Source organism: Myxocyprinus asiaticus, chromosome 4 (assembly GCF_019703515.2).
Source record: "Myxocyprinus asiaticus isolate MX2 ecotype Aquarium Trade chromosome 4, UBuf_Myxa_2, whole genome shotgun sequence".
In the NCBI taxonomy this organism is placed as follows: Eukaryota; Metazoa; Chordata; class Actinopteri; order Cypriniformes; family Catostomidae; genus Myxocyprinus; species Myxocyprinus asiaticus.
The window spans coordinates 33,224,405-33,250,353 of NC_059347.1; the positions used below are offsets into that span (position 1 = coordinate 33,224,405).

The 25,949-nt window shown below is 36.9% G+C and overlaps 2 protein-coding genes across 8 annotated transcripts in view; both read left to right on the forward strand.

The window, feature by feature from the left end:
• The window catches only part of lrch2 (leucine-rich repeats and calponin homology (CH) domain containing 2), a 106,662-nt gene extending 92,899 nt beyond the window's left edge, over positions 1-13,763 (forward strand). For 4 of the 7 annotated variants that reach the window (XM_051687494.1, XM_051687510.1, XM_051687528.1 and 1 more), the window contains 6 exons: positions 2,982-3,035; positions 3,354-3,417; positions 5,485-5,597; positions 7,865-8,002; positions 8,567-8,644; positions 8,837-13,492. In XM_051687494.1, coding sequence (XP_051543454.1) covers positions 2,982-3,035; positions 3,354-3,417; positions 5,485-5,597; positions 7,865-8,002; positions 8,567-8,644; positions 8,837-8,956 — 567 coding nt within the window. In that variant the 3' untranslated portion in view covers positions 8,957-13,492. Of the gene's footprint in view, positions 1-2,981; positions 3,036-3,353; positions 3,418-5,484; positions 5,598-7,864; positions 8,003-8,566; positions 8,645-8,836; positions 13,493-13,514 lie in introns of those variants that run through there. The other 3 variants (XR_007896068.1, XR_007896067.1, XM_051687519.1) reach the window with 3 other exon arrangements.
• Positions 13,764-14,425: 662 nt separating this feature from the next.
• Positions 14,426-25,234, forward strand: LOC127434649 (interleukin-13 receptor subunit alpha-2-like). The gene is made up of 10 exons (XM_051687544.1): positions 14,426-14,544; positions 15,290-15,404; positions 16,061-16,212; positions 18,703-18,856; positions 21,666-21,786; positions 22,597-22,781; positions 22,932-23,083; positions 23,524-23,668; positions 23,969-24,083; positions 24,182-25,234. Exons 2-10 carry the CDS (start codon positions 15,299-15,301, stop codon positions 24,276-24,278), a joined length of 1,227 nt encoding a protein of 408 aa, XP_051543504.1. The 5' UTR covers positions 14,426-14,544; positions 15,290-15,298; the 3' UTR covers positions 24,279-25,234.
• Positions 25,235-25,949: the final 715 nt, after the last annotated feature.

The window sequence follows — 25,949 nt, forward strand, 5'->3', positions numbered from 1 at the left end:
ACACAAATAAAATAAAAAATCCTTTAAAATGATTTGTTTATTTCCTAGTTTTAATTAGATTTTGAATCCCAGAGATTCAATTTGAACTGAATGACACTGTATGTCAGGTGATTTTAGACAGCTTTTGCAAACACTGCATTCCACGTGTCATGTTTTATAATGTTGGATTATTTGTCAGATGTGTAGAATGCATATCAGATGTTGGCAGACGTGTGTTGAGTGAGTTTTAATAATCTGGTTATGTGAAATCTAGAGCATAAACAAGGATCTGGTTAAAATAGGGCTTAGCTGGCTTTCCTTATGATGTGCAACAGAACAGGGAAGTTAGAACAGTGAGGTTGGAAAAAGGTAAGCTGGTCATCCAGGACAGCTTCCAGAGGCAGAAACTGCAATTTATAACTGAGAATACAGACTTTATAAGGAATGTCTTGGCTCAGTGGAAGGTGAGATCTTGCTCAAGGTTGCACTTAAGAAATGATTAGCCATCCAAGTCAAGATGTTGTGAACACCCTGGCTAATATAAGTCATGCAAAGATAGAAAGAAAGAGAGAGAGGGAGTGTTGAGAGTGTTCTGTAGGAAACTTAATGACACACCTAATCAGAGCATTTGGCAAGAAACTGTGTGTATGGGCAGATTTAGAACATCAACATAAATAGATTTGTTTGGAAGCAGACTTTATATTCGTCTGGCACAAGAGGTGGGGGTGGGGGGGAGTTGTCTTGAAAGTTTTGTCAGTGAGGAGGTCCACTGTCTAAGACCTTGAAAACCACTGATATATGTGTATAAAGTATATCTTGAAAATTATTTGGAATATTTTTACTCATACAAAAACTAGAAATATTAGGAAAAGTTAACTTTGTCTTGGAAATCAACAAAACTCTCATAAAGCTGACTCCACACTAGCAGACTCGGAACAACTCGATTTGGGTGGGGATGTCACACTTAGTGACTGTTTTCGCTGATCTTACCCTCCTAGTCAGTGAGCCTGTCACACTTAACGATTAAAAACGTAGGGAAAGGGGGCCTGGGTAGCTCAGCAAGTAAAGACGCTGACTACCACACCTTTAGTCGCAAGTTCAAATCCATGGCGTGCTGAGTGACTCTAGTCAGGTTTCCTAAGCAACCAGTTGGCCCTGTTGCTAGGGTGGGTAGAGTCATGTTGGGTTAACCTCCTCGTGGTCCCTATAATGTGGTTCTCGCTCTCGGTGGGGCGCGTGGTGAGTTGTGCGTGGATGCCGCAGAGAATAGCATGCAACACGAGCTAGGTCTCCGTGGAGCCCCTTAGCTAACCCTTTCCCTAACCTTAACCGTGAGTGGAAGTGACGCCCCCTATTGGAGTTTGCGCAATCCCCTTTTAGAGGAACCCCACCCCCTTTTGGAGTAACCCCACCCTCTTTTGGAGATTCCACCCCCATTTGGAGGTCTCTGGCCTGCAGCTATACCTACTTGCATTTTCACAGCCAATCAAACTGAAGCTTTTAAATTGCACAGGTATTTTTCAATATAACTGCAAGAGTCCGCAGCATCTGCTATGTTTGGTTGTTTGTTAAAGACTATTGAGAACACATAGCAAAAAGAAATTGCATCCTTTTCTTTCACACATTTATTGTCACATTGTGCAAAGAGCTGGGCAAAAAACGTGTGTCATTTGGTAGAAAGTGAACTATTCAAAAGTGTACTAAAGCACCATGAACTAAAATAAAACAAAAGTACAAACTTGTAAGGTATGCATATTTATACATAATAGTATATAAATGTTGACTACAATATATTTATATAAACTAAAGCTGTATACAAATATAAAGCTTATGTTTCAAAAATGGCTTTTTCTTTGCAATTCTTCCCATAAGGCCTGTACCCCTGAGTCTTCTCTTTACTGTTGTACATGAAACTGGTGTTGAGCGAGTAGAATTCAATGAAGCTGTCAGCTGAGGACATGTGAGGCGTCTATTTCTCAAACTAGAAATTCTGATGTACTTATCCTCTTGTTTAGTTGTACATCTGGCCTTCCACATCTCTTTCTGTCCTTGTTAGAGCCAGTTGTCCTTTGTCTTTGAAGACTGTAGTGTACACCTTTGTATGAAATATTCAGTTTTTTGGCAATTTCAAGCATTGTATAGCCTTCATTTCTCAAAACAATGATTGACTGATGAGTTTCTAGAGAAAGCTAGTTTCTTTTTTGCCATTTTTGACCTAATATTGACCTTAAGACATGCCAGTCTATTGCATACTGTGACAACTCAAAAACAAACACAAAGACAATGTTAAGCTTCAATGATATAATGGCAAGTGATTTTCTAGTACCAAATTAGCAATTTAGCATGATTACTCAAGGATAAGGTGATTGAGTGATGGCTGCTGGAAATGGGTCTTGTCTACTTTTTTCAAATAGTGATGGTGCTGTTTTTTGCATCAGTAATGTCCTGACTATACTTTGTGGTCAGTTGAATGCCACTTTGGTGAATTAAAGTACCAATTTCCTTCCGAAACAGCAATATCTGTACATTATTCCAAACTTTTAGCCACCAGTGCATGTGTGTGTGTGTGTGTGTGTGTGTGTGTGTGTGTGTATATATATATTGTCTTATTGCAGTTATGCATTTTGCAGACGCTTTCATCCAAAGTGACTTACAATGCATATAGATTTTACCCAAGAACCAAGACCGTGGCATTGATGGTGCCATGCTCTGCCAGATGAGCTACAGGAACCAGAAAATATTATTGGAGATATTTTTAAACTAAAACGTGTAACTGTTAAAATCTGTTAATTTGAAAAGGACTGGAACCTAACTTACAAGTGGAAATCCACCTCAGCAAACGCCATTAAATTATTTTTAAATATCTTTATCCAATAATCACAAATGAGGGAAATGCATTGGTGTGAGTGGAATGCATGTGTGGGAACCCTGATCACAGATGTTTTTGTAATGTGCTACGATCCAATCGTGTGTCCTGTGTCTCTCTGGGTTTCCTATTTCAGTACAAGTGCCAAAGTTCTCGAAGACACTCCAGTGGCCATGACAATGATTGTGAGGTGAGACCTTATGCCTGTATCTCTGTGACTCTCCCTCTGCATGTGTCTCTCTTGGTATAACTCTTTTGTGTCACTGCCCAATACTACAAAAGTACGATAAAACACTACATTCACAAAGCATTTTAAGGAGGGAAACATTCATGCATGCAATAATGGACCATCAAAATTACAAGAATCTATTTCAGAACTTCTATGCCAGTGATGGTACATTTCATGTCAACAGTAGTCCTGCTTTCAAGAGGATTTATAAAAGATTGCTTAATAAATGTACATTTCCAGTGTTTTCACAGAGAATCATGCAAGTCTTTCTTATTGCAGGAGGGAATGTGTTCTAATGATTTCACCACAACCCTCACGGTCTTTGGCCTGAAACCTAGATCAGGTACAGTAAGTCTTTCTCTCCTCTTCTGTTTCATGTCTATTCATCACAAGTCTTCCAAAGACACTGACATTTAAGCCTCTTGCATGTAATTTGGCTCCTGTGAAACATTTTTGCTGTCCAATGCTTATGTCAACTGAAATTTAGATGGATGCATTAACAATAAGGATTTTCCCCTCTAAAGAAATTCTAGCATTCACACTTGAAGCACGGACAAAATCAGCAGAATTGTTAAAAAATCTGTTCTATTGATTGCACTTGAAACATGCAAACATGATGTCTGAAATCAAATGTAAGCTGTGAAACTCTGAGACACATACTTCATGTGATGTGCTGATAAGCAGTGTTCTCACACATTTTTTTTCTAGACAGAATTTTGACCTCTGTTATTTCATAAACAATGTAATAATTGTATAGGCAATAATTTTCCTTAGTTTAACAGGAATTTAGAGGTCAGCAAGGGCATTTCTTTGGAAAAATGTCTCAAGATAATGGTCTGTAGGTTTTGAACTATAGCAATAGAGTTTTGCATAAATAAGTGGTATTGTGTATTATCTTCTTTTTACGACTTTGGAATTCAGTGGAAAGGATGAGGAAGACCTAGACTTCCCGTCTCACAGAAATACAATGAATAAATGTGAAATATCAGAACTGCTTATTTTGCAAGCTTATCAGTCTCTCCAATGCTTCCCTTTAATAATTTAAGCCAGTCATATTTTTTAGAAAAAAGTTCAGCTCTGTTTCTTGTTCTCACCAATAGTTTTAGAGGTAGTGCTTCTAAAAGAACAGTCAATAAATTGTTTAAAATGTGTTCAGAATATCTCAGTGGCATAATACAGTAGTAGAAATATAAATAAAACATGCTTTTCTATATGTTTTATGCTAAAGTTTGGCTGTTGACACATACGTGCCTTACATGCATTTGTCTGCTGATATGCTGAATCGTCAGTCTATTCCCTGTTATTTTTTTCGTGGTTTATAGTTGCACTCAGTAATTTTTTCCCCAATAAAAAAGTTTTAGTCCTAAAGAAATGAATTGTAATTTTGAAACATATGTATAAAATCATGACCACTCACATGAGATGAAGACTCTAGCCATATCAGTAACCTTATAAAAGCTGTTTTATTCTACATGGGAAAGGCACCCTCATGAGGGCAGCCATTTTAGAATCACATGACCATCTGAATACTACTCGCTTAATCTCAGTCTTGTTAGTGGACACTTTCACTCTTGGATTTAATTAATCATGGCTGATTTTGAATAGTGAATTTCTACAATGGCATCTGTAACTAAAAACAATTGATTTTGAATGATGCTGCATCCACACAACTAGGTGTCACTAGTCCAAGATGACACGAGAAAAAGTTACTGAGTTTACCTTTAATGCCAGATTTTTTCTTCTGTTTATTTATAGTCCTCAGAGCAATGAGAAATACATTTACTGTACAAACTGCAAAGTGTTGCCGAACAGACAGAAAAAAGAGAAGAGTCAATGTCACTTCACCCAGAAATTAATTTGTTTGGCTTGAACAAAAAGAGAAGCTAAAAAAGTTAAAAGACAATACATAAGTCATGTTTTTAATAAATGTTCAATGGAATGTGTGTCACAAATATTTAAAAGACTATCAGAAGAATATAGACATCCAGTATAGCAGACATTAGAATCAGAATTAGAATGAGCTTTATTGCCAAGTATTCACAGTACATGAAAGTGAATATATGAATATGATGGCATAATTATAATTGATTTCAAGCATAATATCAATAAACAAAAATATAGAAATTCTCTGGCCACATGCATCAAATAATGTTGTTGAATATTTTATATACAGTTATGTGCAGGTGATGTAATGTTTTGAAGAAGAGGTAGGATATAAATGAAATATGGATATAAGTAGGAATGGATGGATTGAATATTGCACATGGTTGTATTGACCAAAGGAAAGTAGACATAGAGGTTATGTTTCATTTGACCTGTGGAAAAAGCCAATGGACAAAGCAGAATGTTGTGTACTTTTGTCCAAAGCTCACAACTGAACAGGCTCTCAATCTGTGTATCTGTTACTCAGCCCTCTCCCGTGGCAGTCGACAAGATTTTAGCTCCACAGACCCAAGCTTCACCATGAGGAGAAAGATGGAGCACCTCAGGGAAGAGATGGAACAGATTGGACTCCTGCGGCAGGTCACCATTCCACCTTAATACCCCTGGGTTATTTAACAAATTGCAAAATTATTAGAAAAATGATTGATTCATATCTCTAGGGTTAGCCAAATACTAATAATACACATACACACAAACACGTTATATCGCTCTAATACATCATCTGACTTTGAAGATTTTAGCCCAGAGGTTTGTAATAATGAGCATTCTTTCAAAATTCATCGTTAACACACTGTCAGTGTGCACATGTCAAAACAGTCACCCTGTTATGCTTCATTTTTAAGTCTTCTGTATTAATCACACAGCACGTTTCTACTTGTCATCATGAGCACTTAATGTTCTTTCTTGTTGGCTCATGACCTCAGAGAGGGATAGTTTATTTCAGACAGCAATTGGTACCTTTTAACCAGACAGTGGGGGGAGACCGGAGCAATTGTAACATTAAAAAACTTAATTGACAGTCTTCAGCTATGTACTTTAATGAAATAACATTCATTACTGTAACAAAGGTTCATTTGTGGGGCAGATAAAGAGATAGCGGGATCAGGTTTCCACATTCCACGTGAGTCAGGTTTTATTAACAAAATAAAGGAATGGCTTTACAGCTCACGCTCAAAACAAAAGTTTGCTTTGCAGCATAAAAGGGAAAGACAGATCAGCTTTTCAGCACAACACACTATAATACTCTATAACACAAAACTCTCTCTCCTCTCTCTGTGGACTGGGTCACCTTTTATCTCCCCCGTCTCTCACTGCGAACATAGAAACGGTAATTAGTAGCAATTCATCTCAGGTGGATGTCCTTACCGCTTTCTCTCTCCCCAGACAGGCGCTGGACCAAGCCCTCACTTCCACAATTACCTATTTTAAAGATTACAATTTTCAATCAGTCATTCAGTTTTTAATTGGTGGTTATTAGCGACAGCTAGGCATCTGTCATTCATGTTAACTATTACCAATAACATTGAGATAAAGTGGATAAATGTTTAAATTTAAAGACATAAAACCTGTACACAGCAGACGTCCAAAAAAAAAGATTTTAAATCATTTTTATTGAAAAATCCTTAGGAAATTATGCTACTTTTTTTGCGGCAGAGAGAGAAAATGACTAGGTATGTGCTTATTAGTGTTACATTTGCCCCCAGTCTCCCCTTCTGCAACAACAGTTAACTTTATGTGAGGAAAGGAATGTTCAGATAAGAATGAAGATTAATATCAACACGGGTTGAGGGTTCAAATTAAGTCTGTAGCCATTTTTACACATGAAACCCGTTGAATTGCTTGAAAATTGCTGGACTGACTCACATTTCTGTAAATTTAACACATCTGTTATTTACAAAAGCAATAACTTTCCACGTTTATGCATTTTGCTACCATTCACACACCGCCACTAAAATGTTGTTGAAACTCAAAAGTCTCTGGAAATAACCTTTAACCAGCTGCACCTGACCTGTAGAAGTTACATTAGAATATCAGTAGTTAACATTTAGATGAAGAGGAGCTCTTTGGTTTCATCATCTGTCCAATTTGACTGCATTTGTTGTTTTTTTTTTTTTTTTTACAGTGATTGAGATAATACATTTTCATGTGCTTACACCTAGTATCAATACAGAAAATTGTCAATATTACAACTAGTTAGTCAGGCATATAGTCAGATTGCTAGATTGAGCTGATTGGCTGGTATTTAGACAATGGATCCCTTTTTCCCCCATTAACATAAAAATATTGTTACATTTATGGCAATGCATCAAGTCTTGTCCAATTCACAACTTCCACATCTTCAGCCATGTGCTGTCCTTGGTGCTGAAGGGCCACCTGTGTGGTAGCCAGAATGGATGAACTGTGCACAGGGGTCTTACAGTGACGTTTCAATACATGAAACTTTTTCATAGAATTCACAATTTTTCCTTATTTTTAATCAAATTCTTTTTTTACAGGCCTAGAAATCACAATTTTCAAATTCCCTGGTATCTGGGAGGGTCATGGCACACCTGGAAATATCTGGTAATTTACAAAATTGTGATTTCCAGGCCTGGAAAAGTAATTAAATCAATAAAATATTCAAATGTCATGGAAAGTTTTATTGTGAATATAAATTTTTCTAGTTATGCACCAATGTAAAATATTTGATTGGCTATGCTCTGTTAGTGTAATTGCTATTAAATGTCTTTCAAAAATTCTGATCTAGAAATCATGAACGCCTGGAAAAGACGTGGAAAATGCATGAATATTGATGAAAAGGTGTGGGAACCCTGAATCAAGTAACTATTGGTTGTGTATGTTTACAGAATCTCGAGTCCAGGTTAAAGGTTTTATTGCCAGATGATGTGGGTGTTGCTTTAATGGATGGTGTTGTTTTATGCCATCTGGCCAATCATATCTGTCCCCGTTCAGTGGCCAGCATTCATGTACCCTCCCCTGCAGTGGTAAGTTCCATCTCCTTTCTTTCTGGCTTTCTTCAGACTTTCTTTGATCCACTTTACTGGAAACCAATAATGAACAGTGTTTCCAAATTCTGAGCACTTTACCATTCAGTATTCCATATTGAGCATTTGAATTAAGTCATACTGAGAACCTAAACAACCTTGTACAACATGTGCAATGGAAAACTGAAGATTACAGTGCAAATATACTGAAGACAGAAATGCAGAACACTGAAGACTGCAGTACAGTTCAAATGTAGAACACAGTACATTGTTTGAGGTTGTGTTTGTAAAGTACAATGGATATGCCTAACCAGGTGTAAGGCAATAAAGCAACAAACATTAAAAGCTATCTGTTCCATGTAAACCCTGAAGACATTTAAATTTGTCGTGCAACAGTTTCGCATTCAGTGTGGACAAATTGTTTGTTGCTGGAAAAGTCACACCTGGTTTGGACTGCCAGATGTGTAGGCTACACGTCAGATACTAATTCACTGAATGTTTATAAGGGGTGTTGGGGGGTGGCGTGAGGGCCTGTCTTATGTCTCTCCTGTATCTCTTCTATAGCCAAAGCTGAGCATGGCCAAGTGCCGGCGGAATGTTGAGAATTTCTTGGATGCTTGTAAAAAGCTTGGAGTGCCACAGGTAGGATTAAGCTCCATTATCAGCAGCTGTACATTACTTCTATTTTTATTAAGGGAATAATTTACCCCAAAATGAAAATTCTGACAATTTAACCCCCTCTTGATAAAAACAAACCAAAACACGCGAGCAACTGTGAATGACTGTTTCATAGTTTTTTGAGTGAACTTTTCTTATGTGTTTGTGTATGCGTAGGACAAATTGTGTTTGCCACATCATATCCTGGAGGAGCGAGGTCTGGTAAAAGTTGGTGTCACTGTACAGGCTTTGCTGGAACTTCCATCAACAAAACCCAACCAACTTTCCACCATGTAGCATGCCAGTGGTCATCATGGGATGACCACTGGCATCCATTTACCCTGCCTTACCACCTCATCCTCACATCCTCTACCCCAGATAATCTCTTAATACCGACCTTGGAACTTGATCATGACTCTTCACCCTAACTCAACTACGGCGACCAGTCCGACTTCCCCCTACCTCTTATAATTCCCAATGAAGGGGACTAGACATATTAAGCCTACTTGAGTGGAAATTGGAAGTTAAAGCCACACATTTAATTCTGAGGGGGAACAGGTAAGCAGACCAAAACCGAAGTGGGCTACAAACCCCATTCGGACCAGCTAAATGCAGTAGACTAGTACAATAGTACTGAATTCACTTTTTCATGGATAAACTCTAAATATCTGTTTTTGTTCCATGAGGGAGGTACACCTTCTTTTTGTATCTCCTCATCTCTCTCGTTGTCTCTTCTCTTGGACCGATGAGCCCTACTGGCGAGGACTGGAGAAAAGTACACAGTCTGATTATGGACAAGAGGGAAGGTGTTACTTAATTGCCAGACCAACCCTCACCTGTATGAAGTCAATAAGAGCTGTCAGTCAGCTGCACCCTATTTCACCTCACATTCTTTCACTCCCTTGCTGCATGAGGAAGAATAATAGGACAGAAACATGTTCAAGTAAATCTAAACCAGACCAGTACAGAGGAAATCTGGACATGACAGATGAAAATTTGTTGAAATAAACAGTGTGTCCCAAGGAAACAACTGTTGATGCACTTGGGTAAGATGACTCATTGCTGTGGCAGTGGGCTGTGCACTCTAAAGTTTGGTCTGCATGTCTGAACGGATGTGGTTGAACTGAGGACTCACTGCTCACATGCCTGTACAAGACAAAGGCTCACGTGTATCGTTTTACCCGCCTGCCAGTCTTTTATCTTTTTCATTATTGTTTTCGCTGTTATTTCCAGGGGGGATTTATATAATACTTCAGTTCTCATGAACAATCAGTGACTGCTTTAGGCATTCCCAGCATCAGTTGGACACATTTTTGCTCTTGTGCCTGTGTAAATGTGGTGCACACATAAAATTGTGTGATGTGCAGGTATGCATAATTGCAGCACTAAGAATAGGTCTGTTAAATGTCCCTGCAAAACTGAATATTATTTCCATACAGTTGGAACAGTCCATTAATAATTAATACACAAATACATTGTAATGATTGGAACTCTCAATCACTTAAGTTAAAGACAAGTTTTAAAAATTGCCCCCCAAATTGGCAGTCGCCCCTTCCCCATTCATGTTTTATTGGAATCCAGTTCAAAATGCTTTATTTATTGAATGAAAACAACAGTTTCAAGGGCCCAGATAGCACAATCTAATTGCAGGGTTGGGAAGGTTAATTTTGAAATGTATTCCTCTACAGATTACAGAATACATATTGTAAAATGTAATTTGTAATGTATTCCGTTAGATTACTCAAGGTCAGTAACGGATTCTAAATACTTTGGATTACTTCTTCAGCACTGGTAGATTTTTTCACTTGTTTTTACTATAAAAACTCTGCCAGTACATTTACATTTATGCATTTGGCAGACACTTTTATCCAAACGGACTTACAGTGTACTCATTACAGGGACAATACCCCCGGAGCAACCTGGAGTTAAGTGCCTTGCTCAAGGACACAATGGTGGAGGCTGTGGGGATTGAATCAGCAAAATATATTTTTACAGGAAAACAGTACAAAAATTATTATCAAGAATATGATTTTTGCCCTAGTATCAAAGGTCTTACTAGAAAAAAGAAATTATGATCCAACGTGAATTTTCTTGATAAAAAATATGATTGTGCCTGGTAACGTGCATGTAAAATGGCTAGAAATAGCATTTTAGCTTAGCGTAAAGCTGACAATTTACACAAGGTTTATTTCTATTTCTTCTGGTCCAAACTTACTTCAAACTTACTTCTCTGTCTGCTCGTGTGAATGTAACACATCATAAGAAAGTGTTTCACCGCTGTTCAAATGCACTTTGGATCGCATCATTTATATCTGAAAAGACTAAATATTAAATGATACAAATGACAATAAAATGCAAAGTAATCTCTTCAGTAATCAAAATACTTTTTGAATGTAACTGTATTCTAAATACCAATGATTTAAATTGTAACTGTAGTGGAATACTGTTACTTATATTTTGTATTTTAAATACGTAATCCAGTTACATGTATTCCGTTACTCCCCAACCCTGTCTAATAGACATCTGCTAAACATCTTAAAAAGATACAATTTACAAACAATCTAAATCATAAATGTCTCAAAGACATCTACTGAATGTCTTTTATTGACATCGGAGACATACTTATTGACATAGACGTATTGCAGGTGAGCAAGCAACATAAAAAAATACATCTTCCAGATATAAGTAGGGGAGAGTGGGGCACAAACTAGCCCAGGGTTAGTTGTCACACACGTGGTTTACACGTTTCCACACACGCTGGTAAAACGAAACTTCATTTGTTTACCTGTTTCCCTATCAACACCGCGTAGAGAAAAAATTGCAGAAAAATTCAAAAAACTTCACCAAAAGTGCATTTTAAAGTAGCAAAAGTAAAAATTCACATGAATGTAAATTTTCATGTCTGTTTTTACTGTTTACTTAAAATGAGGCAAACTTGGTATCATTTTAATCTCCAGTCTGTTAGCTAGCATCTTGCATAGTCTTTTAATTCCCAGGTTAAATCCCAGTTGCGCCGACGGATATGCAATTCCATGCAGTCAGATATGTAATTTACATAATTTCCCATAATGCATGTGTGTGTTTTGTCATCAATCCATGCATTATTTCGGTCAATGCTGTGGCTTTGTTATGTATTTATTGTTGTCAAGTGTAAAAATTATTGCTATATTATATATGTTAAAGTGAATAAATGGCTTTTATTGACATGAAAATGTAGTTTATCTTCTAGGCTTTTTAATCAGATCAGATACAGTTGTTATAGGGAGATTTTAAGCTGTTATATGGTCATGTTACAATGTGCCCCTCAGCTAATGTAACTTTTCACTTTCTTTTTATCGAGGTAGATGGCGGAAAAAATATACGCTGTATTCATGAAACAAGACCACATATGTGTAATAGACACGTGTGAAATTAATGTGGAAAAAGAAAAATACATCAAACCCAAAGTACATTTACACAAACTTAAGAAAAACAAATAGTGTTAGTTTGTGTCCCGCTCTCCCCCTACACAAATCAAATAGACGACTGGGTGATGTAGGTGTGCTATAAGGGTATAAAAATGTGTCCATTTTTGTCCAAGGTTGTACACTCTACAGTACAGGTCTACTTTGCAATAACAGAACCTACATTAAGCATGACCGTGCAAAATCATTGTAAGCAATCTGATTTTAATCAGAGTTAGAAATATAATGCTATTTATGTTGTAGACCTACATCATGATTTTTAGCACTTTAATTTTTATTTTATTCTAATATAACTTATATTAAATAATTTTAAGTTATCTTGGGGCCCCTTGAAATTTGCAGAGCCCCCCTGGTTGAGAACCACTGGTATAGACTGCATACTACATGCTACAGTTTGAAATTTACGCAGAAGTACAAAGTCTGCAACAGTAATGATTCAAATTGTAGCAAATCATTGTCATATAAACCCACAGCATACCCAGTTGCAGAAATACTGAAACAGAAGTTTCATGACAAACATATTGCACTGTGGGAAACAGTTCCACATCTCAGGCAGTATATTGCAAATTTGATGATTACAGTATGTAGGCGTACTTCATAACTTTTGTTGTGACAATGTGCGTACTGTGATATCGGAGTACTACGTTCCAGATTTCTGTCAAATTTAATGAGATTTATGTGACAGTATGCTGTTTCTATCACAACCAGTCTTGTGTTACAATATTTATTTTTATCTCCCCATCAAACTCCATACTGGCAGTGCTTTGAAATAGTATCTGAAAATGTTCAGTTTGTATAAAGAAACATATTGATTCAAATGTAATGAATAGACAGGAGGCACCTCCTATGCAGTGCATACGTACTGTATGTATAGGTGTTTTTTATGACAACTGAAATTGCATGTCTGGATCAAACCACCATTCATGTAAATAATCTCTGTATAAACGCATTAGGATGTTTCTTAAAAAGGAAAACAAAATGTTTGAAAGGTCAGAATACTGGAATAAAACAAGCTTTTCTAGTGTATCTGTGTCATTTGGCATTGGTTTGATCTCCGTCTACTTCGCTGTACAACACATCACATAACCATTGCTTCAAGGATCAGTGCCTGGGGTTCTACAATACACCAGCCCACAATGGTGTCTTCACAAAAAGGGAAATAATATACACTGAAAACAAACTAATGGAAACAGGGCTATAAACATGATCAAATAAGCAGTTACTTTCACATCGTGCAAAGATTTCATCATCTGTCAGTGTCCATCATCTGCTACATGATTAATGAATTAGGAAAGTTCATTTCCAAGGAAAAACAAGATTAATCTTAGCTGACTTTCCACATTGAATATATTTCAGTGTAGACTGAAATATGCATTTGATGATGTTTGCAGTTTTTTCAAATAGGCCCTTGTAACAAAATTTGTGATGGGGTGCAAGGAGGAAGCGGGAGATGGCGAAATTCAACTCAAAAGGTAATTTATTTTAAAACACAAAAACTGTCAATACACCCTCTTCCTCTGTGCACGTGGGTAGCTTTCTCTGCCGCCTGGCTCGCTCTTAAACCCGCCTCCACATTCACCGCAATCACAAACAGCTGTTAGAGACAATCATTGCCAGGTGATGATACTTACCGTACTCATCTCCGATCTCGCTCTCCATTCACAAGCCGGGCGCTCAATCACAACCCCACTACCACAGCTCTGTTTCTCAACAAAGTGTATTGTTGCAAAACATGTTATTGTCCAACTGTTTGCCATCAGCTAAGACCCAGAATGTAAAGCAGAAAAAAAAAAAAAAAAAAAAACGTGTGTGCTCTGTGAGCACAAAGAGAGAGCTGACATCCATTGTTCAGAATTCAGCATTAACATTCCTCCTGCGAATAGACTTATAAATCAGCCTTGAATTAACGATGTTTGACGCACTGGCTCACTGAGACTTCAGATATTTACAGTCACACGGAAAACTAACAGCATCTTCTGTTCAATTCAAAAACATGCACTATTATGGCCTAGCTTATTCTTTAGAACATATTTACATAAACCGCAAGCGAATAAAACATGCCCTGTTCGAATGCACTTGCAGCAGCAATGCAATGTTTTAATAATCTTTTCACCTGAAATGTTGTTACATAAAATAGCATAAATGAGAACCGCAAGTATTTAATCTATTTTAGTATTATTATTATTATTATTATGGATTAAATTAGGCAACACCATTTAAATGCTGGCAGTGTGACTTGTCTCTGTCCAATTTAAAATAAACACTCGCGTGTGCGCAGACTCACACAATGAATCCGACACTAGAGGGTGTTGTGTCACTCTTCCTACCCATACAAAATCTGAGAACCATAAAGCAAGTTCACTCAGACCTTCTTAAGGGAACTTGATTAGAAGAGGAGCATTCTATCACACAGTAGTCACAGTGAGTATGCTTGTTCACTCTTTTGTTTTGCACTGTAATAAGAATGACAAAATAACAAAACAAAATAGCTTTTTGTGTTTAATATATGTGGATTGTTTTCTCTTCTGAATGAGAATAAGATGAACAGTTTTAAATCAAACCTTAAAAACTTAAGAGAACATGCCATTATCAACAGTGACACAAAAAGGTCACAGTGAAAATAGCTGAAAATTATATTGTACATATGTTCTAACAAAATATAATTAGTAACCTAATTTTGTAACTAACAACCTATAAAAATGTATTTAAATGTATATACAAATGATACTCCATTTGTTTGCTTAATATGATTCACAATCTGCTTACACTCTAAATGTACCATATTTAGTATTGTACTGTATCTAAGTGTACGGTTACTGTTATTTACTGTAGATAAATCAGATGTAAGCATGCATTAACATCTTAGACTAAGAACTAATCAAATACACAGTGATACAGTGTAGAACAGCTGTTTTATGGTTGTAATGCCAAGGATATATTAAATGACATCTGAGGAGACAAACCAACCTGGGGAAATGAATGGGGCACACCCCCCGCTTGAGCAATTAATGTTTGAGAATAACTATCAATTTTAAAGCCAAACATGAAAAGGTTAAAAGTGTGTGATGCAGATCATGGACAAGTTCCGTCTCTTTAAAAGCAGTAAAACAACATGTGAATAGAGATGACTTATGTAGGGTTTATGTGATGACTTTTTCCCCTCTAGACAGAGAACATGTTGCTGCTGAATAAGATTTCTGCATGGATCTCTGCTTTCACACTGCTTCTGTGGACTCAACACCCTGTCTGCACATCTGCGGTCATGGCCTGTGAATTGTCTGGTAAGCTTCCTGCCTGATTCCAATGAAATAATAAAGAGGGGGAAAAAACAGGCAGCTAAAATTTAACATTCAAGACATCATTTCTCAAAAATACAGTACAGTATCTGATCTCACTGGCATTTGCCACATCATTTAAGGGTTTTTTTTGTGTGTGTTTGTGTGTGTGTGTGTGCAATTTCCATGATTACTACACATGTCAGAGGTCTTATGGTGAATTTTCATTACAGATCATTGATCATTTTGACTGAATTCACCTGGATTTCACAACTGCTGTCCCTGTGCACACTCAACAGTTTGACTCGTGCAGTTTTTCCCACTTAGTTTAAAAATTAGATGTAATTTACGTCTGTGTAATACTTTTAGCTTGAAATTCTAGAACTACAATGAGCGTTTGTTTTTGGTAGGTTTTGTCAACCTTGGGTACTGAATAAAACTTGATTATAAGGATGCAATCCAAAGCCATTTAAGATGTTTCTGAGTGTCAGCAAATTCTGCATAATTTGTTATTTACTGTATTATCCAAACTTTAACATTTTAAATTGGAATGCAAGTGTAATACCAAATAGTCATTTATCTTTCATAGACATATACAGAATGTTTATAATTACCACATTTGTAAAGTAGCATACTTACTGTTCTGTGTTCATTTCTCATAGTGGATCCACCTGCCAATATTGAGATAACAGATCCTGGTCACCTGGGTCACCTTATTATCCACTGGACTCAATCAGTCAGCCTACAGAACCTTACAGACTGCACAGTACGATACCAACTCCGATACTATGACACCTATGAGGAACGGTGGAGGGTAAGCATCCCCACAAAACACACACATGCAATCCTATTTTTTTCCTTTATACAACAGCATTTAAACATCATTAAACTTTCATTTCTTAAGCTTTGCCACCACAAAATAAGGTCAAGCTTATCTACTAACTAGTTTATTTGAACGCATCTCTCATATATCCCCAAATATTTCTGGGGATTGTTTAGGATTTACAGAACTGATAGTGAGACCACATTATTGTCTCAGTACAGCAGAAGCATGATAGATATAAAAGAGGAATTATTTTATCATTATTGTGACTCAAAACCAAGAGCTTCTTTAATTCAGAGATATCATACTCTTTAGAAGTTGACTTTGTTTTGAAAGCAAACTGAATTTTTTACAGTATATGCCACTTAATGAACTTTTTCTATTTTACAAAAGTTTGGAAAACAATGAGTGCCACACTGGTTTCAGAGCCAGCTCAGTAAAGACATATTTGTGTCCATTTATAAATCAAAGTTCAGCAAACATTTGTTCAAAATGTTGAAGTTGGGCCACCACAGATGAACTGAGAGCTCGGTGTTCCATGGAACTCTTTAACATTTGATTCAGCTTGAAACTCAGGGGTGTAGCAGACATTTTAAAAGTGGGGGAACACCGCTGTCAGTAGGTGGCTTGCACAGACCCAACTCTTACAGTGCAGTATTAATATATTACAGTATATATTAATATATAAGCATGATATAAGTATTATATTAATATATACAAATTATTTACATTTAATATTTGTAGTATTTTATAGATTCAATTTTTGCAAAATAGTATTTTGCAAAATTAGTTGCAAAAATAAAGGGCATCTTGTGGAGCATTTGCTTCTGTTTCACACATGACAATAAAAGAATGAGCACAAGCTGGTCCTGAATAAATGATTTAATCAATTACAATAATGCCAAACAATTTTAATTTTTTACTCTGTGCTTGTGCATTGTGGGATTTAAATGTATCCAAGTGGCTCGAGTATTTTGACTACATTCATCAAATTTTATTCAGATCCATTTAATGATTCAGTGACCATTTCTGGTGATGCCACCGGTTGATGTCTTGTGTGAAATGAGTTAGTCACTGATTTAACGATCAAAAGAAAATTGTAATCCTTTAAAATGTGTATGTCTACAGACCTACAGAGAGACTTTAGTAGAGGTTTTAAGCATTATAAGAACAAAGCAAATCTATAATTTCCCTTCAGTTTGTGAGCTACTGAGTATGACTTTTATCAAAAGACAACAATATAGAGTTTCAATAACGTCCGTACATTTTCATGTATAAAAAGTGTGTCTGCGTATATAGTCACTTCAGTAAAAGGCCTAAGTGTTCTAAAAACACAACAGATCTATCTTTTTTCCTACAGTTTTCTGACTGCACACCAACATAGAGGTAAAAAACAGGAGCTGATATTAAAAATAGCTTTACATATTTAACACAGATCTAGTAATCTGCTTAAATTGTCAAAAACAACCAATCAAACTATTACCTCACAAACATAATGTAAAAAGCATAACTTAATGAAGACTCATGCGCTGATATAAACTCCACTTGCAATGTGTGCTTAAAAGAAGGATTGTCCCTTGTTTTTTTTTTCTGCAGTGCATTTCACGTAATGCTGCCAATCAAGAATGATATGCCGATAAAGAACTCTCATTTGTCTGTTCCTCATCTCTAGATTATTAATTTAGATCAACGTCAGTGCTGATAAAAACATGGATGAATGAGCATTGTTGAATGCAACTTTGTAGAAATGAACAGAGCGTCGATTAGACTGTCTGACTGACGGTCATTTACGTAAGGGTTGTTTCGGCTCATGAAGCTCATCTGTGATTGGCTGGATGGTCGCTCAATCAGCCCAAAGTAACAAAACGCAAAGAATACTCTATACAAATCCACCATTTGGACTCGGTATGGGTTTAGCTTGGAAAAGTGCGGGGGACAAAAATCACCTTTTTAAAGAGTGCGGGGGATGAGTCCCCCACATCCCCCATGGCTGTTACGCCCTTGAAACTGTTGCCAAATAATATCTGTATTTGTTTTAATGGAGCCCTTCTGAAAATACAACACCCTGCAGACAGGCTACTTATTACAATAAGGTTTCTTTCATTAACATTAGTTAATGCATTTCATGAACGAACAATATATTTTTACAGCATTTATTAATCTTTGTTAATATTAGTTAATAAAAATACAATTGTTCATTGTTAGTACATGTTAGTTCATAGTGCATTAACTAATGTTAACAAATGCTTTTGAATTTCAAAATGTATTTGTATATGTTTAAATTAACATTAACCAAAATTAATAAGTGCTGTAAAAGTATTGTTCATCGTTCATGTTAACTAATTATGTTATACTAATGTTAACAAATGTTACCTTATTGTAAAGTGTTACCAGAGATTCATATAATGACAGTATACCTTCATTTGTTTGGCTGTTTTCTCTCTCTCTCTCTCTGTCTCTCTCTCTCTCTCTAATGTTCAGAGTGTCCGAACTCTCAAGCTGAACTATACTGCCCAGTTTGACCTTGAGAAGCCAGTCAAAGTGAGAATGCTCACTCTATTAAAGTGCACCTGCACCAATGGGACAGAGGTCCAAGGGGAGGAGACAGAGAGGGTGTACACACCTGAACTTCCAGGTAGAGGTTTACATCCATATTCTGTTCTTCTGAAGTCCTCTTAAATGCTTCTTTTAAATTAATTGTGTAAAAATGTAATTAATAAACAAAAACATTTGGAATGAGACAGGAAACTTTTGGTGCATGGAGCAAAGTGAGCAGATGAACGAGCATATCAGGGATGTGCAACACGTTTGAGGGGGTGGATTTAAGATACTCACCCTTTAAATTGATTGTTTTGCTCTATGATTCAGGATGAATTTAACACATTTACCAACAATCATTATCATGATTGTTTTTTTTATTTCAAGCTTCATACATTAATGTATTATATCATCACAAGCGATGAGGATATTTAATATCTGAGAAGAGACCCCTGGGTCTGACCCATGTCAGGAGTGCAGTAACAGTTTACTTGATTTGCCCGGCTTTATCCAGAGAATAGATATGCACTGATGACTCTTTAGTCGTTATATGTTTAATATAAGTTTAATAATTATCATAATCATAATACACAACAATCATCAGCGTGATGCAAATGAAAGTACTTGGGTAAAGTGTGAACATGTTGAGTTGTCCACATGTGAAATCATTCTTCGTACTTTCAGCCGTATACATTTTTGGTCAACAAGATGTTGAAACATAAATATTTACAAATGACCTGACCTAACGTGGGTGAATAATTTCTGCGTTTTCCCAGCCCTCGTAATCTGCACTTGATTGCATGAACTTTTCATGGCATTAGTAAAAGGAGTTTTCAAAAACATGGAACATGTAAACTCCCCTCTGGCCTCAATTATACAAATGCGTTTCATAATATTAGGGTTCTGTTCTCTGTACAAGGAAGATATTTTGAGGGATGAAACAGCTGTTACACTACTTCAGGCTTTCTAAGAAACTGATAGAATCCTTCACTGTTCTTTGTATAATTCTGTGTTGGGTTTGCAAAACATGTTATCTTAAATTGATAACAACTTCTCGTTTTATTTATTGACTTTGAGGAAACCAGGGTGCATTACATATTTTTGAGCAGGATTGCCATACCATAGAGGTCTATACAGGTACATATATATGTATATACAGTGTGTGTGTGTATATATATATATATATATATATACACACATATACACTACTGGTCAAAAGTATTCGCTCACCCATCCAAATAATTGAATTCAGGTGTTCCAATCACTTCCATGGCCACAGGTGTATAAAATGAAGCACCTAGGCATGCAGACTGCTTCTACAAACATTTGTGAAAGAATGGGCCGCTCTCAGGAGCTCGGTGAATTCCAGCGTGGTACTGTGATAGGATGCCACCTGTGCAACAAGTCCAGTCATGAAATTTCCTCGCTACTAAATATTCCACAGTCAACTGTCAGTGGTATTATAACAAAGTGGAAGCGATTGGGAATGACAGCAACTCAGCCACGAAGTGGTAGGCCACGTAAAATGACAGAGCGGGGTCAGCGGATGCTGAGGCGCATAGTGCGCAGAGGTCGCCAACTTTCTGCAGAGTCAGTCGCTACAGACCTCCAAAGTTCATGTGGCCTTCAGATTAGCTCAAGAACAGTGCGTAGAGAGCTTCATGGAATGGGTTTCCATGGCCGAGCAGCTGCATCCAAGCCATACATCACCAAGTGCAATGCAAAGCGTTGGATGCAGTGGTGTAAAGCATGCCGCCACTGGACTCTGGAGCAGTGGAGACGCGTTCTCTGGAGTGACGAATCACACTTCTCCATCTGGCAATCTGATGGACGAGTCTGGGTTTGGCGGTTGCCAGGAGAACGGTACTTGTCTGACTGCATTGTGCCAACTGTGAAGTTTGGTGGAGGGGGGATTATGGTGTGGGGTTGTTTTTCAGGAGCTGGGCTTGGCCCATTAGTTCCAGTGAAAGGAACTCTGAATGCTTCAGCATACCAAGAGATTTTGGACAATTCCATGCTCCCAACTTTGTGGGAACAGTTTGGGGATGGCCCCTTCCTGTTCCAACATGACTGCGCACCAGTGCACAAAGCAAGGTCCATAAAGACATGGATGAGCGAGTTTGGTGTGGAAGAACTTGACTGGCCTGCACAGAGTCCTGACCTCAACCCGATAGAGCACCTTTGGGATGAATTAGAGCGAAGACTGCGAGCCAGGCCTTCTCGTCCAACATCAGTGTCTGACCTCACAAATGTGCTTCTGGAAGAATGGTCAAAAATTCCCATAAACACACTCCTAAACCTTGTGGAAAGCCTTCCCAGAAGAGTTGAAGCTGTTATAGCTGCAAAGGGTGGGCCGACGTCATATTAAACCCTATGGATTAAGAATGGGATGTCACTTAAGTTCATATGCGTCTAAAGGCAGATGAGCGAATACTTTTGGCAATATAGTGTATATATATATATATTTGCAGAGTTTACAAATAATGCTGTATTTCATGTGTATGTATATATATATATATATGAGAGAGAGAGAGAGAGATACAGCATTACTTGTAAATTCTGCAAATCAGTGGCATTGCCAAGGGTGGGACGGGGTGGTCCTGGACCCACCCAAATTAGACCCAGGGCCCCCTAGAATGTTACAGATTATTGTTTGACTTCAAATATATTTTTATAAAATAATTTAAGTTTAAAAAATGTATAAATTCTGATTTCTGAAAGTGTGAAAGAACTGTTTGAATGTGCTGCCTTTCTGTTATTAAGGAAAATTTGGTAAAAAAAAAAAAATTGGGCCGAAAATTTGGCCCTTCCATTGATGCCCACCCAAAAGTAATTTCCTGGCATTTTTTTTTTCTATTTTATTTCTATTTTGATTATAGTCATTTAACAATGTGAATTTGTCTCAGGTGTGGAAGGATCAAGAATAAGAGACTTTCACTGTGTTTTCTATGGTAATGAGTACATGGACTGCACCTGGGAGTCAGGACCTGCCCAGCCTCCAAATTCACAGCTCCACCTCTATTACTGGTGAGGCTCCATGTGAATGCTGCACTCTCCATATCAAACTCTAGTATAACATTTCAAACACTGTCACAGATGCATTAAGAGCTGTGGCACTGTGCCTCAGGGAGAAGAGAGGACAGGTTGAAGTGCAACTTCCTTAAATAACATTGATCACAGTGTTCAAATGCAAATGGTTCTTATTTATTCAGATGATTCAGGTGTTTTGTCTGTTCCACGAAATAGGACAATAAAGTGATATTTTCATGTAAGATGTAACACGCACTTGATGTTCAACATAAGCTGATCAGCTTTTGATCAGAATCAGATTCCACTGCTTGACAGGTCAGGACAGTACTACTCTTAGACTGCATTGCACGACTGCTCCTTCATTCTTAACTCTAATCAGCCAGTGTCTCTGTTCCTCAGATTTTTTTCTTTTTCTGTTAAGTAACAGATCACAACAAAACACAACAGAATCTTTAATTTATTTAAAATTCATACTTTAATCATTCTCCGGATTTCTAGCTAATATTAGTGCCGCCCATAATTTTTTTACTCTGCTTAATTATCTCTGAATATTTCGAATAATGCACAAAATACAAATACGTTTCACGAGTTCACCTGCTCATATAATCTTTAAGTAATGTAGTTAAATGTGTGGCTTGCTGTCCACAAAAGAGGGGCTCGAAGATGAGGCTCGACTTGAGCACATGCCAAACCTTTGTTTATTAAATCTTTTATATTGGTATTTTACACTGATATCCCACTTTTTCAATTGACCAAGGTAAGTACTTAATTACAGACTAAATGAGTATGTGCATCTCCATTTTGCAGGCACAGTGAAATGGATGAAACAATGGAATGTCCAGAATACATTGTGATATCTGAAGTTCGGAGAGGATGCAGGTTTCCTAGAGAATCTCTCATAGAATTCACAAAGTTTAATGTGTGTGTAAATGGATCCTCTCCAGCTGGAATTCTAAGAACAGCCTTTTTCTCTTTGGAGGTCCAAAACCATGGTAACTATCCTACTACAGACTAAGAAAATCTTGCATTAAATCTAGATACTGCAAACATAGCTAACCTGGGGCATATACAGAATGCTTGGGCACCTGATCTGAAGCAATGGCTAAAGTTATTTTTCATTCTACCTTTCTTGCTCTGTGCAGTGAAACCAGAAGTGGTCTCCTCTCTCCAAGTCTCAGAAATTGAAAGGCTGGTGAAGTTAGATTGGGTGCCACCCAGTGGCCTGGTGCCAGAACACTGTTTGGAATATGAGGTGGAAAGCATCACTATAATGGCAGATGGCACCGATCACCAGGTATCTATCTACTTATTTTCTCATTATTCTATTTAGTGCACCTGTAAATAATCTAACAATAAAAAAACTTGACCTTACTTAGACTCAATTCTATAAATACCATTCACACATTTATACTTTTTGATACAAAGTTTTGTGCTGTTTGTGAGAAAACATGACTGCAGAATAAATAAATAAATACAAATTATTATTATTATTATTTTTATTTTTATTTTTATTTTATTTTTGAAAGTTTGGATTCTCACATAAAAAATCTGGATATATTTTAAAAAGAGCTTTAGAGTGGTGAAAATTATTTTTATTGCTCTGTAACCTCCAGTAATTTGTCAATTATACTTGTCTACATAAACAAGTTTTAGTGTGCCAAATCAAACTAGAAAAGCCAGAAAGAAATTCACTCTAGCCTAACCATCCATTTTACCTTTACTTTTCCCCCTCAGCAGAGGAAAGTTCTTGAGAATACGTCTTTTGACTTCCTGAGGGAGGGAGAATGTAAGAAAATCTGCTTTCGGGTCAGGTCAAAGGTGAACATTTATTGTGCAGATGCAGGATTCTGGAGCGACTGGAGCCAAACAAAGTGCACAGGTGAGACTAAACAGTTCTTCATCATTTGCTGCTGAGGTGTATTTATGATGATTGAAAGAATGTCATCACATCTCAAATCACATTACAAAAAATTATTCTTCAGATTACTTCTTAATAAACGAATCATGCCGATTTAATTATTTATTTATTTTAAAAAGGGTATAATAACCAAAATCTCACGGAACGATTACATGACATTTGAGATGCAATTCAATGTTTAAGAATGTCAAGGGAGAAAAAAAACTGCTTTTTTGCTCTTAAAACAATTTCACAAATCAAAATATGCTTTGCTCCTATCAGCTTCAGAAGAGATGTACATTCCTGCATGGGATCATCTCACTCTGGTGGGCCTCCTGGTTATCGGCATTGTTTTAGTCCTTGTCCTCTGTCTTTCATTATGGATATTAAGGAAGATGTGAGTGTATGGTTTATTGATATATTAATGGATCATACTGATTTCATTGGTTTATTCTTCATGAATTGATTCGTTTTAAAACATTTCTTTTCCTACAGCTTCATGAAAAAGACTAGCAAGAAAGGTGCTCTCTACACATTATACAAGCAAAAAGTCAACGAGAGCATGCCAACAATCCTGAGTCCCATTTTCTAGTGATCCTCACTGGAACCATCTACACTGTATTATCATTCACCTGTTCTAGACGGCACTGAAAGCCCAAAACTCACAAAGGGGAGTGACATTTCAAAGACATTGCAGAGTTTACATAGACCAATAGTGTTATGGATAAACAATGGTGGGCACTTAAAAGCACCACAGCATTGAACTGAATGTATTAATCACTATGTTTACCAAACCACTTTACTACTACCTGTTGTGTTTACATACACACTGTATGTGACACTTAAAGTTACTCATTGATTTTTCAAATGCCAGTGATCTTGCCAATTTTGCATTTCCTTTATTTTACTTATTTACTGTTTTTCTAACTGGATGTATGACCTTTTCATTATTTGAGATTATTTTACTGCAGATCACAATGAAGATATCAATTTAAAGAATGTGTTCATAGACTATTTAGCCAGAGACAGAGCACTTCCAAGTGACATCCCGTGTGAATGTGCCATAGCGCTTACATCACTGATGCGTTGACTGCTGGAAGGAAGCGATTTATTTTTAAGTTGATAAAGTTTTAATTATTGATTTGCTTCTTACACCAACCTATCATTTTGCTTCAGAAGACATTAATTGTTCGACTGGAGTCATGTGGATTACTTTTAAGCTGCCTAAATATGCTTTTTGCACCGTCAAATAGCCAGCAGCCTGATGGCACCCGTTTACTTACATTATAAGGACCTACAGCGCTTTAACATTTTTCTAAAAACCTTAATTTGTGTTCTGCTGACTAAAGGCAGGCATACACATCTGGGATGGCATCAGGGTAAGTGAATACTGAGAGAATTTTCATTTTTGGGTGGACTAATCCTTTAACTACCTTGACAAATTGCCTTGACAAATCATTTTCCATTACATAAACCCTCATCCTACTAACATATTTAACATACAAGGACTACCGACTGAGAATAAACTACTGTAATAAACAACCATTATTGCAAAATGTTACCTTATTTCTTCTTAAAACATTATTAGTTATGTAATTAATGTTATCTGAAAAAAAAAAAGATTATTATTATTTTAGGAAAGTTACAGTTAATTTGCATATTGTGTAAAACAAAAATATATACTTTTCTTTAATATAAATTGCAGCTTTTATACCAAGTACAATCCACATTAGTACTTAAAAGCTTATTTACCATCCTTTGATTCTGGTATCATTTAGTTTTCAGTAATTTCAAGTAAACATTATTTGTGTTATATTTATATGGTGAAACCACCCAGGGTCATTTTTACCCCAATATAAAATAATTGAAATTAACCCACAGTCATTCAAACTTGTATGTAATTCAAATTTAGATTTTTTAACTTGTACATAATGTAAAATGAATGGTGTTTACATTGAACTATGAACACCATATGCTACAGGCAGTTATAGCACACGATTTGGCTCATGCTATGCTCAGGGAATACTGGCATGTGACAGAAGAAGCAAACATTTGTCTGTGTTTTGGGAATAAAAGGCTACACCTTTTTCGAGTAGATTTTCCAGCTGATCGTTGGACGTCCACAGCAGCAGGTGGAATTTTCCTCACTCCCATGATGGACATTGCTGCTCAGATTGGGGCTTGGAGCATGGCAGTATCAGCTCTCCTCTTCATGTGTGGCATGACCAGGGCATGCACCAGCTGTCTCAGGTAGACCCGGCGA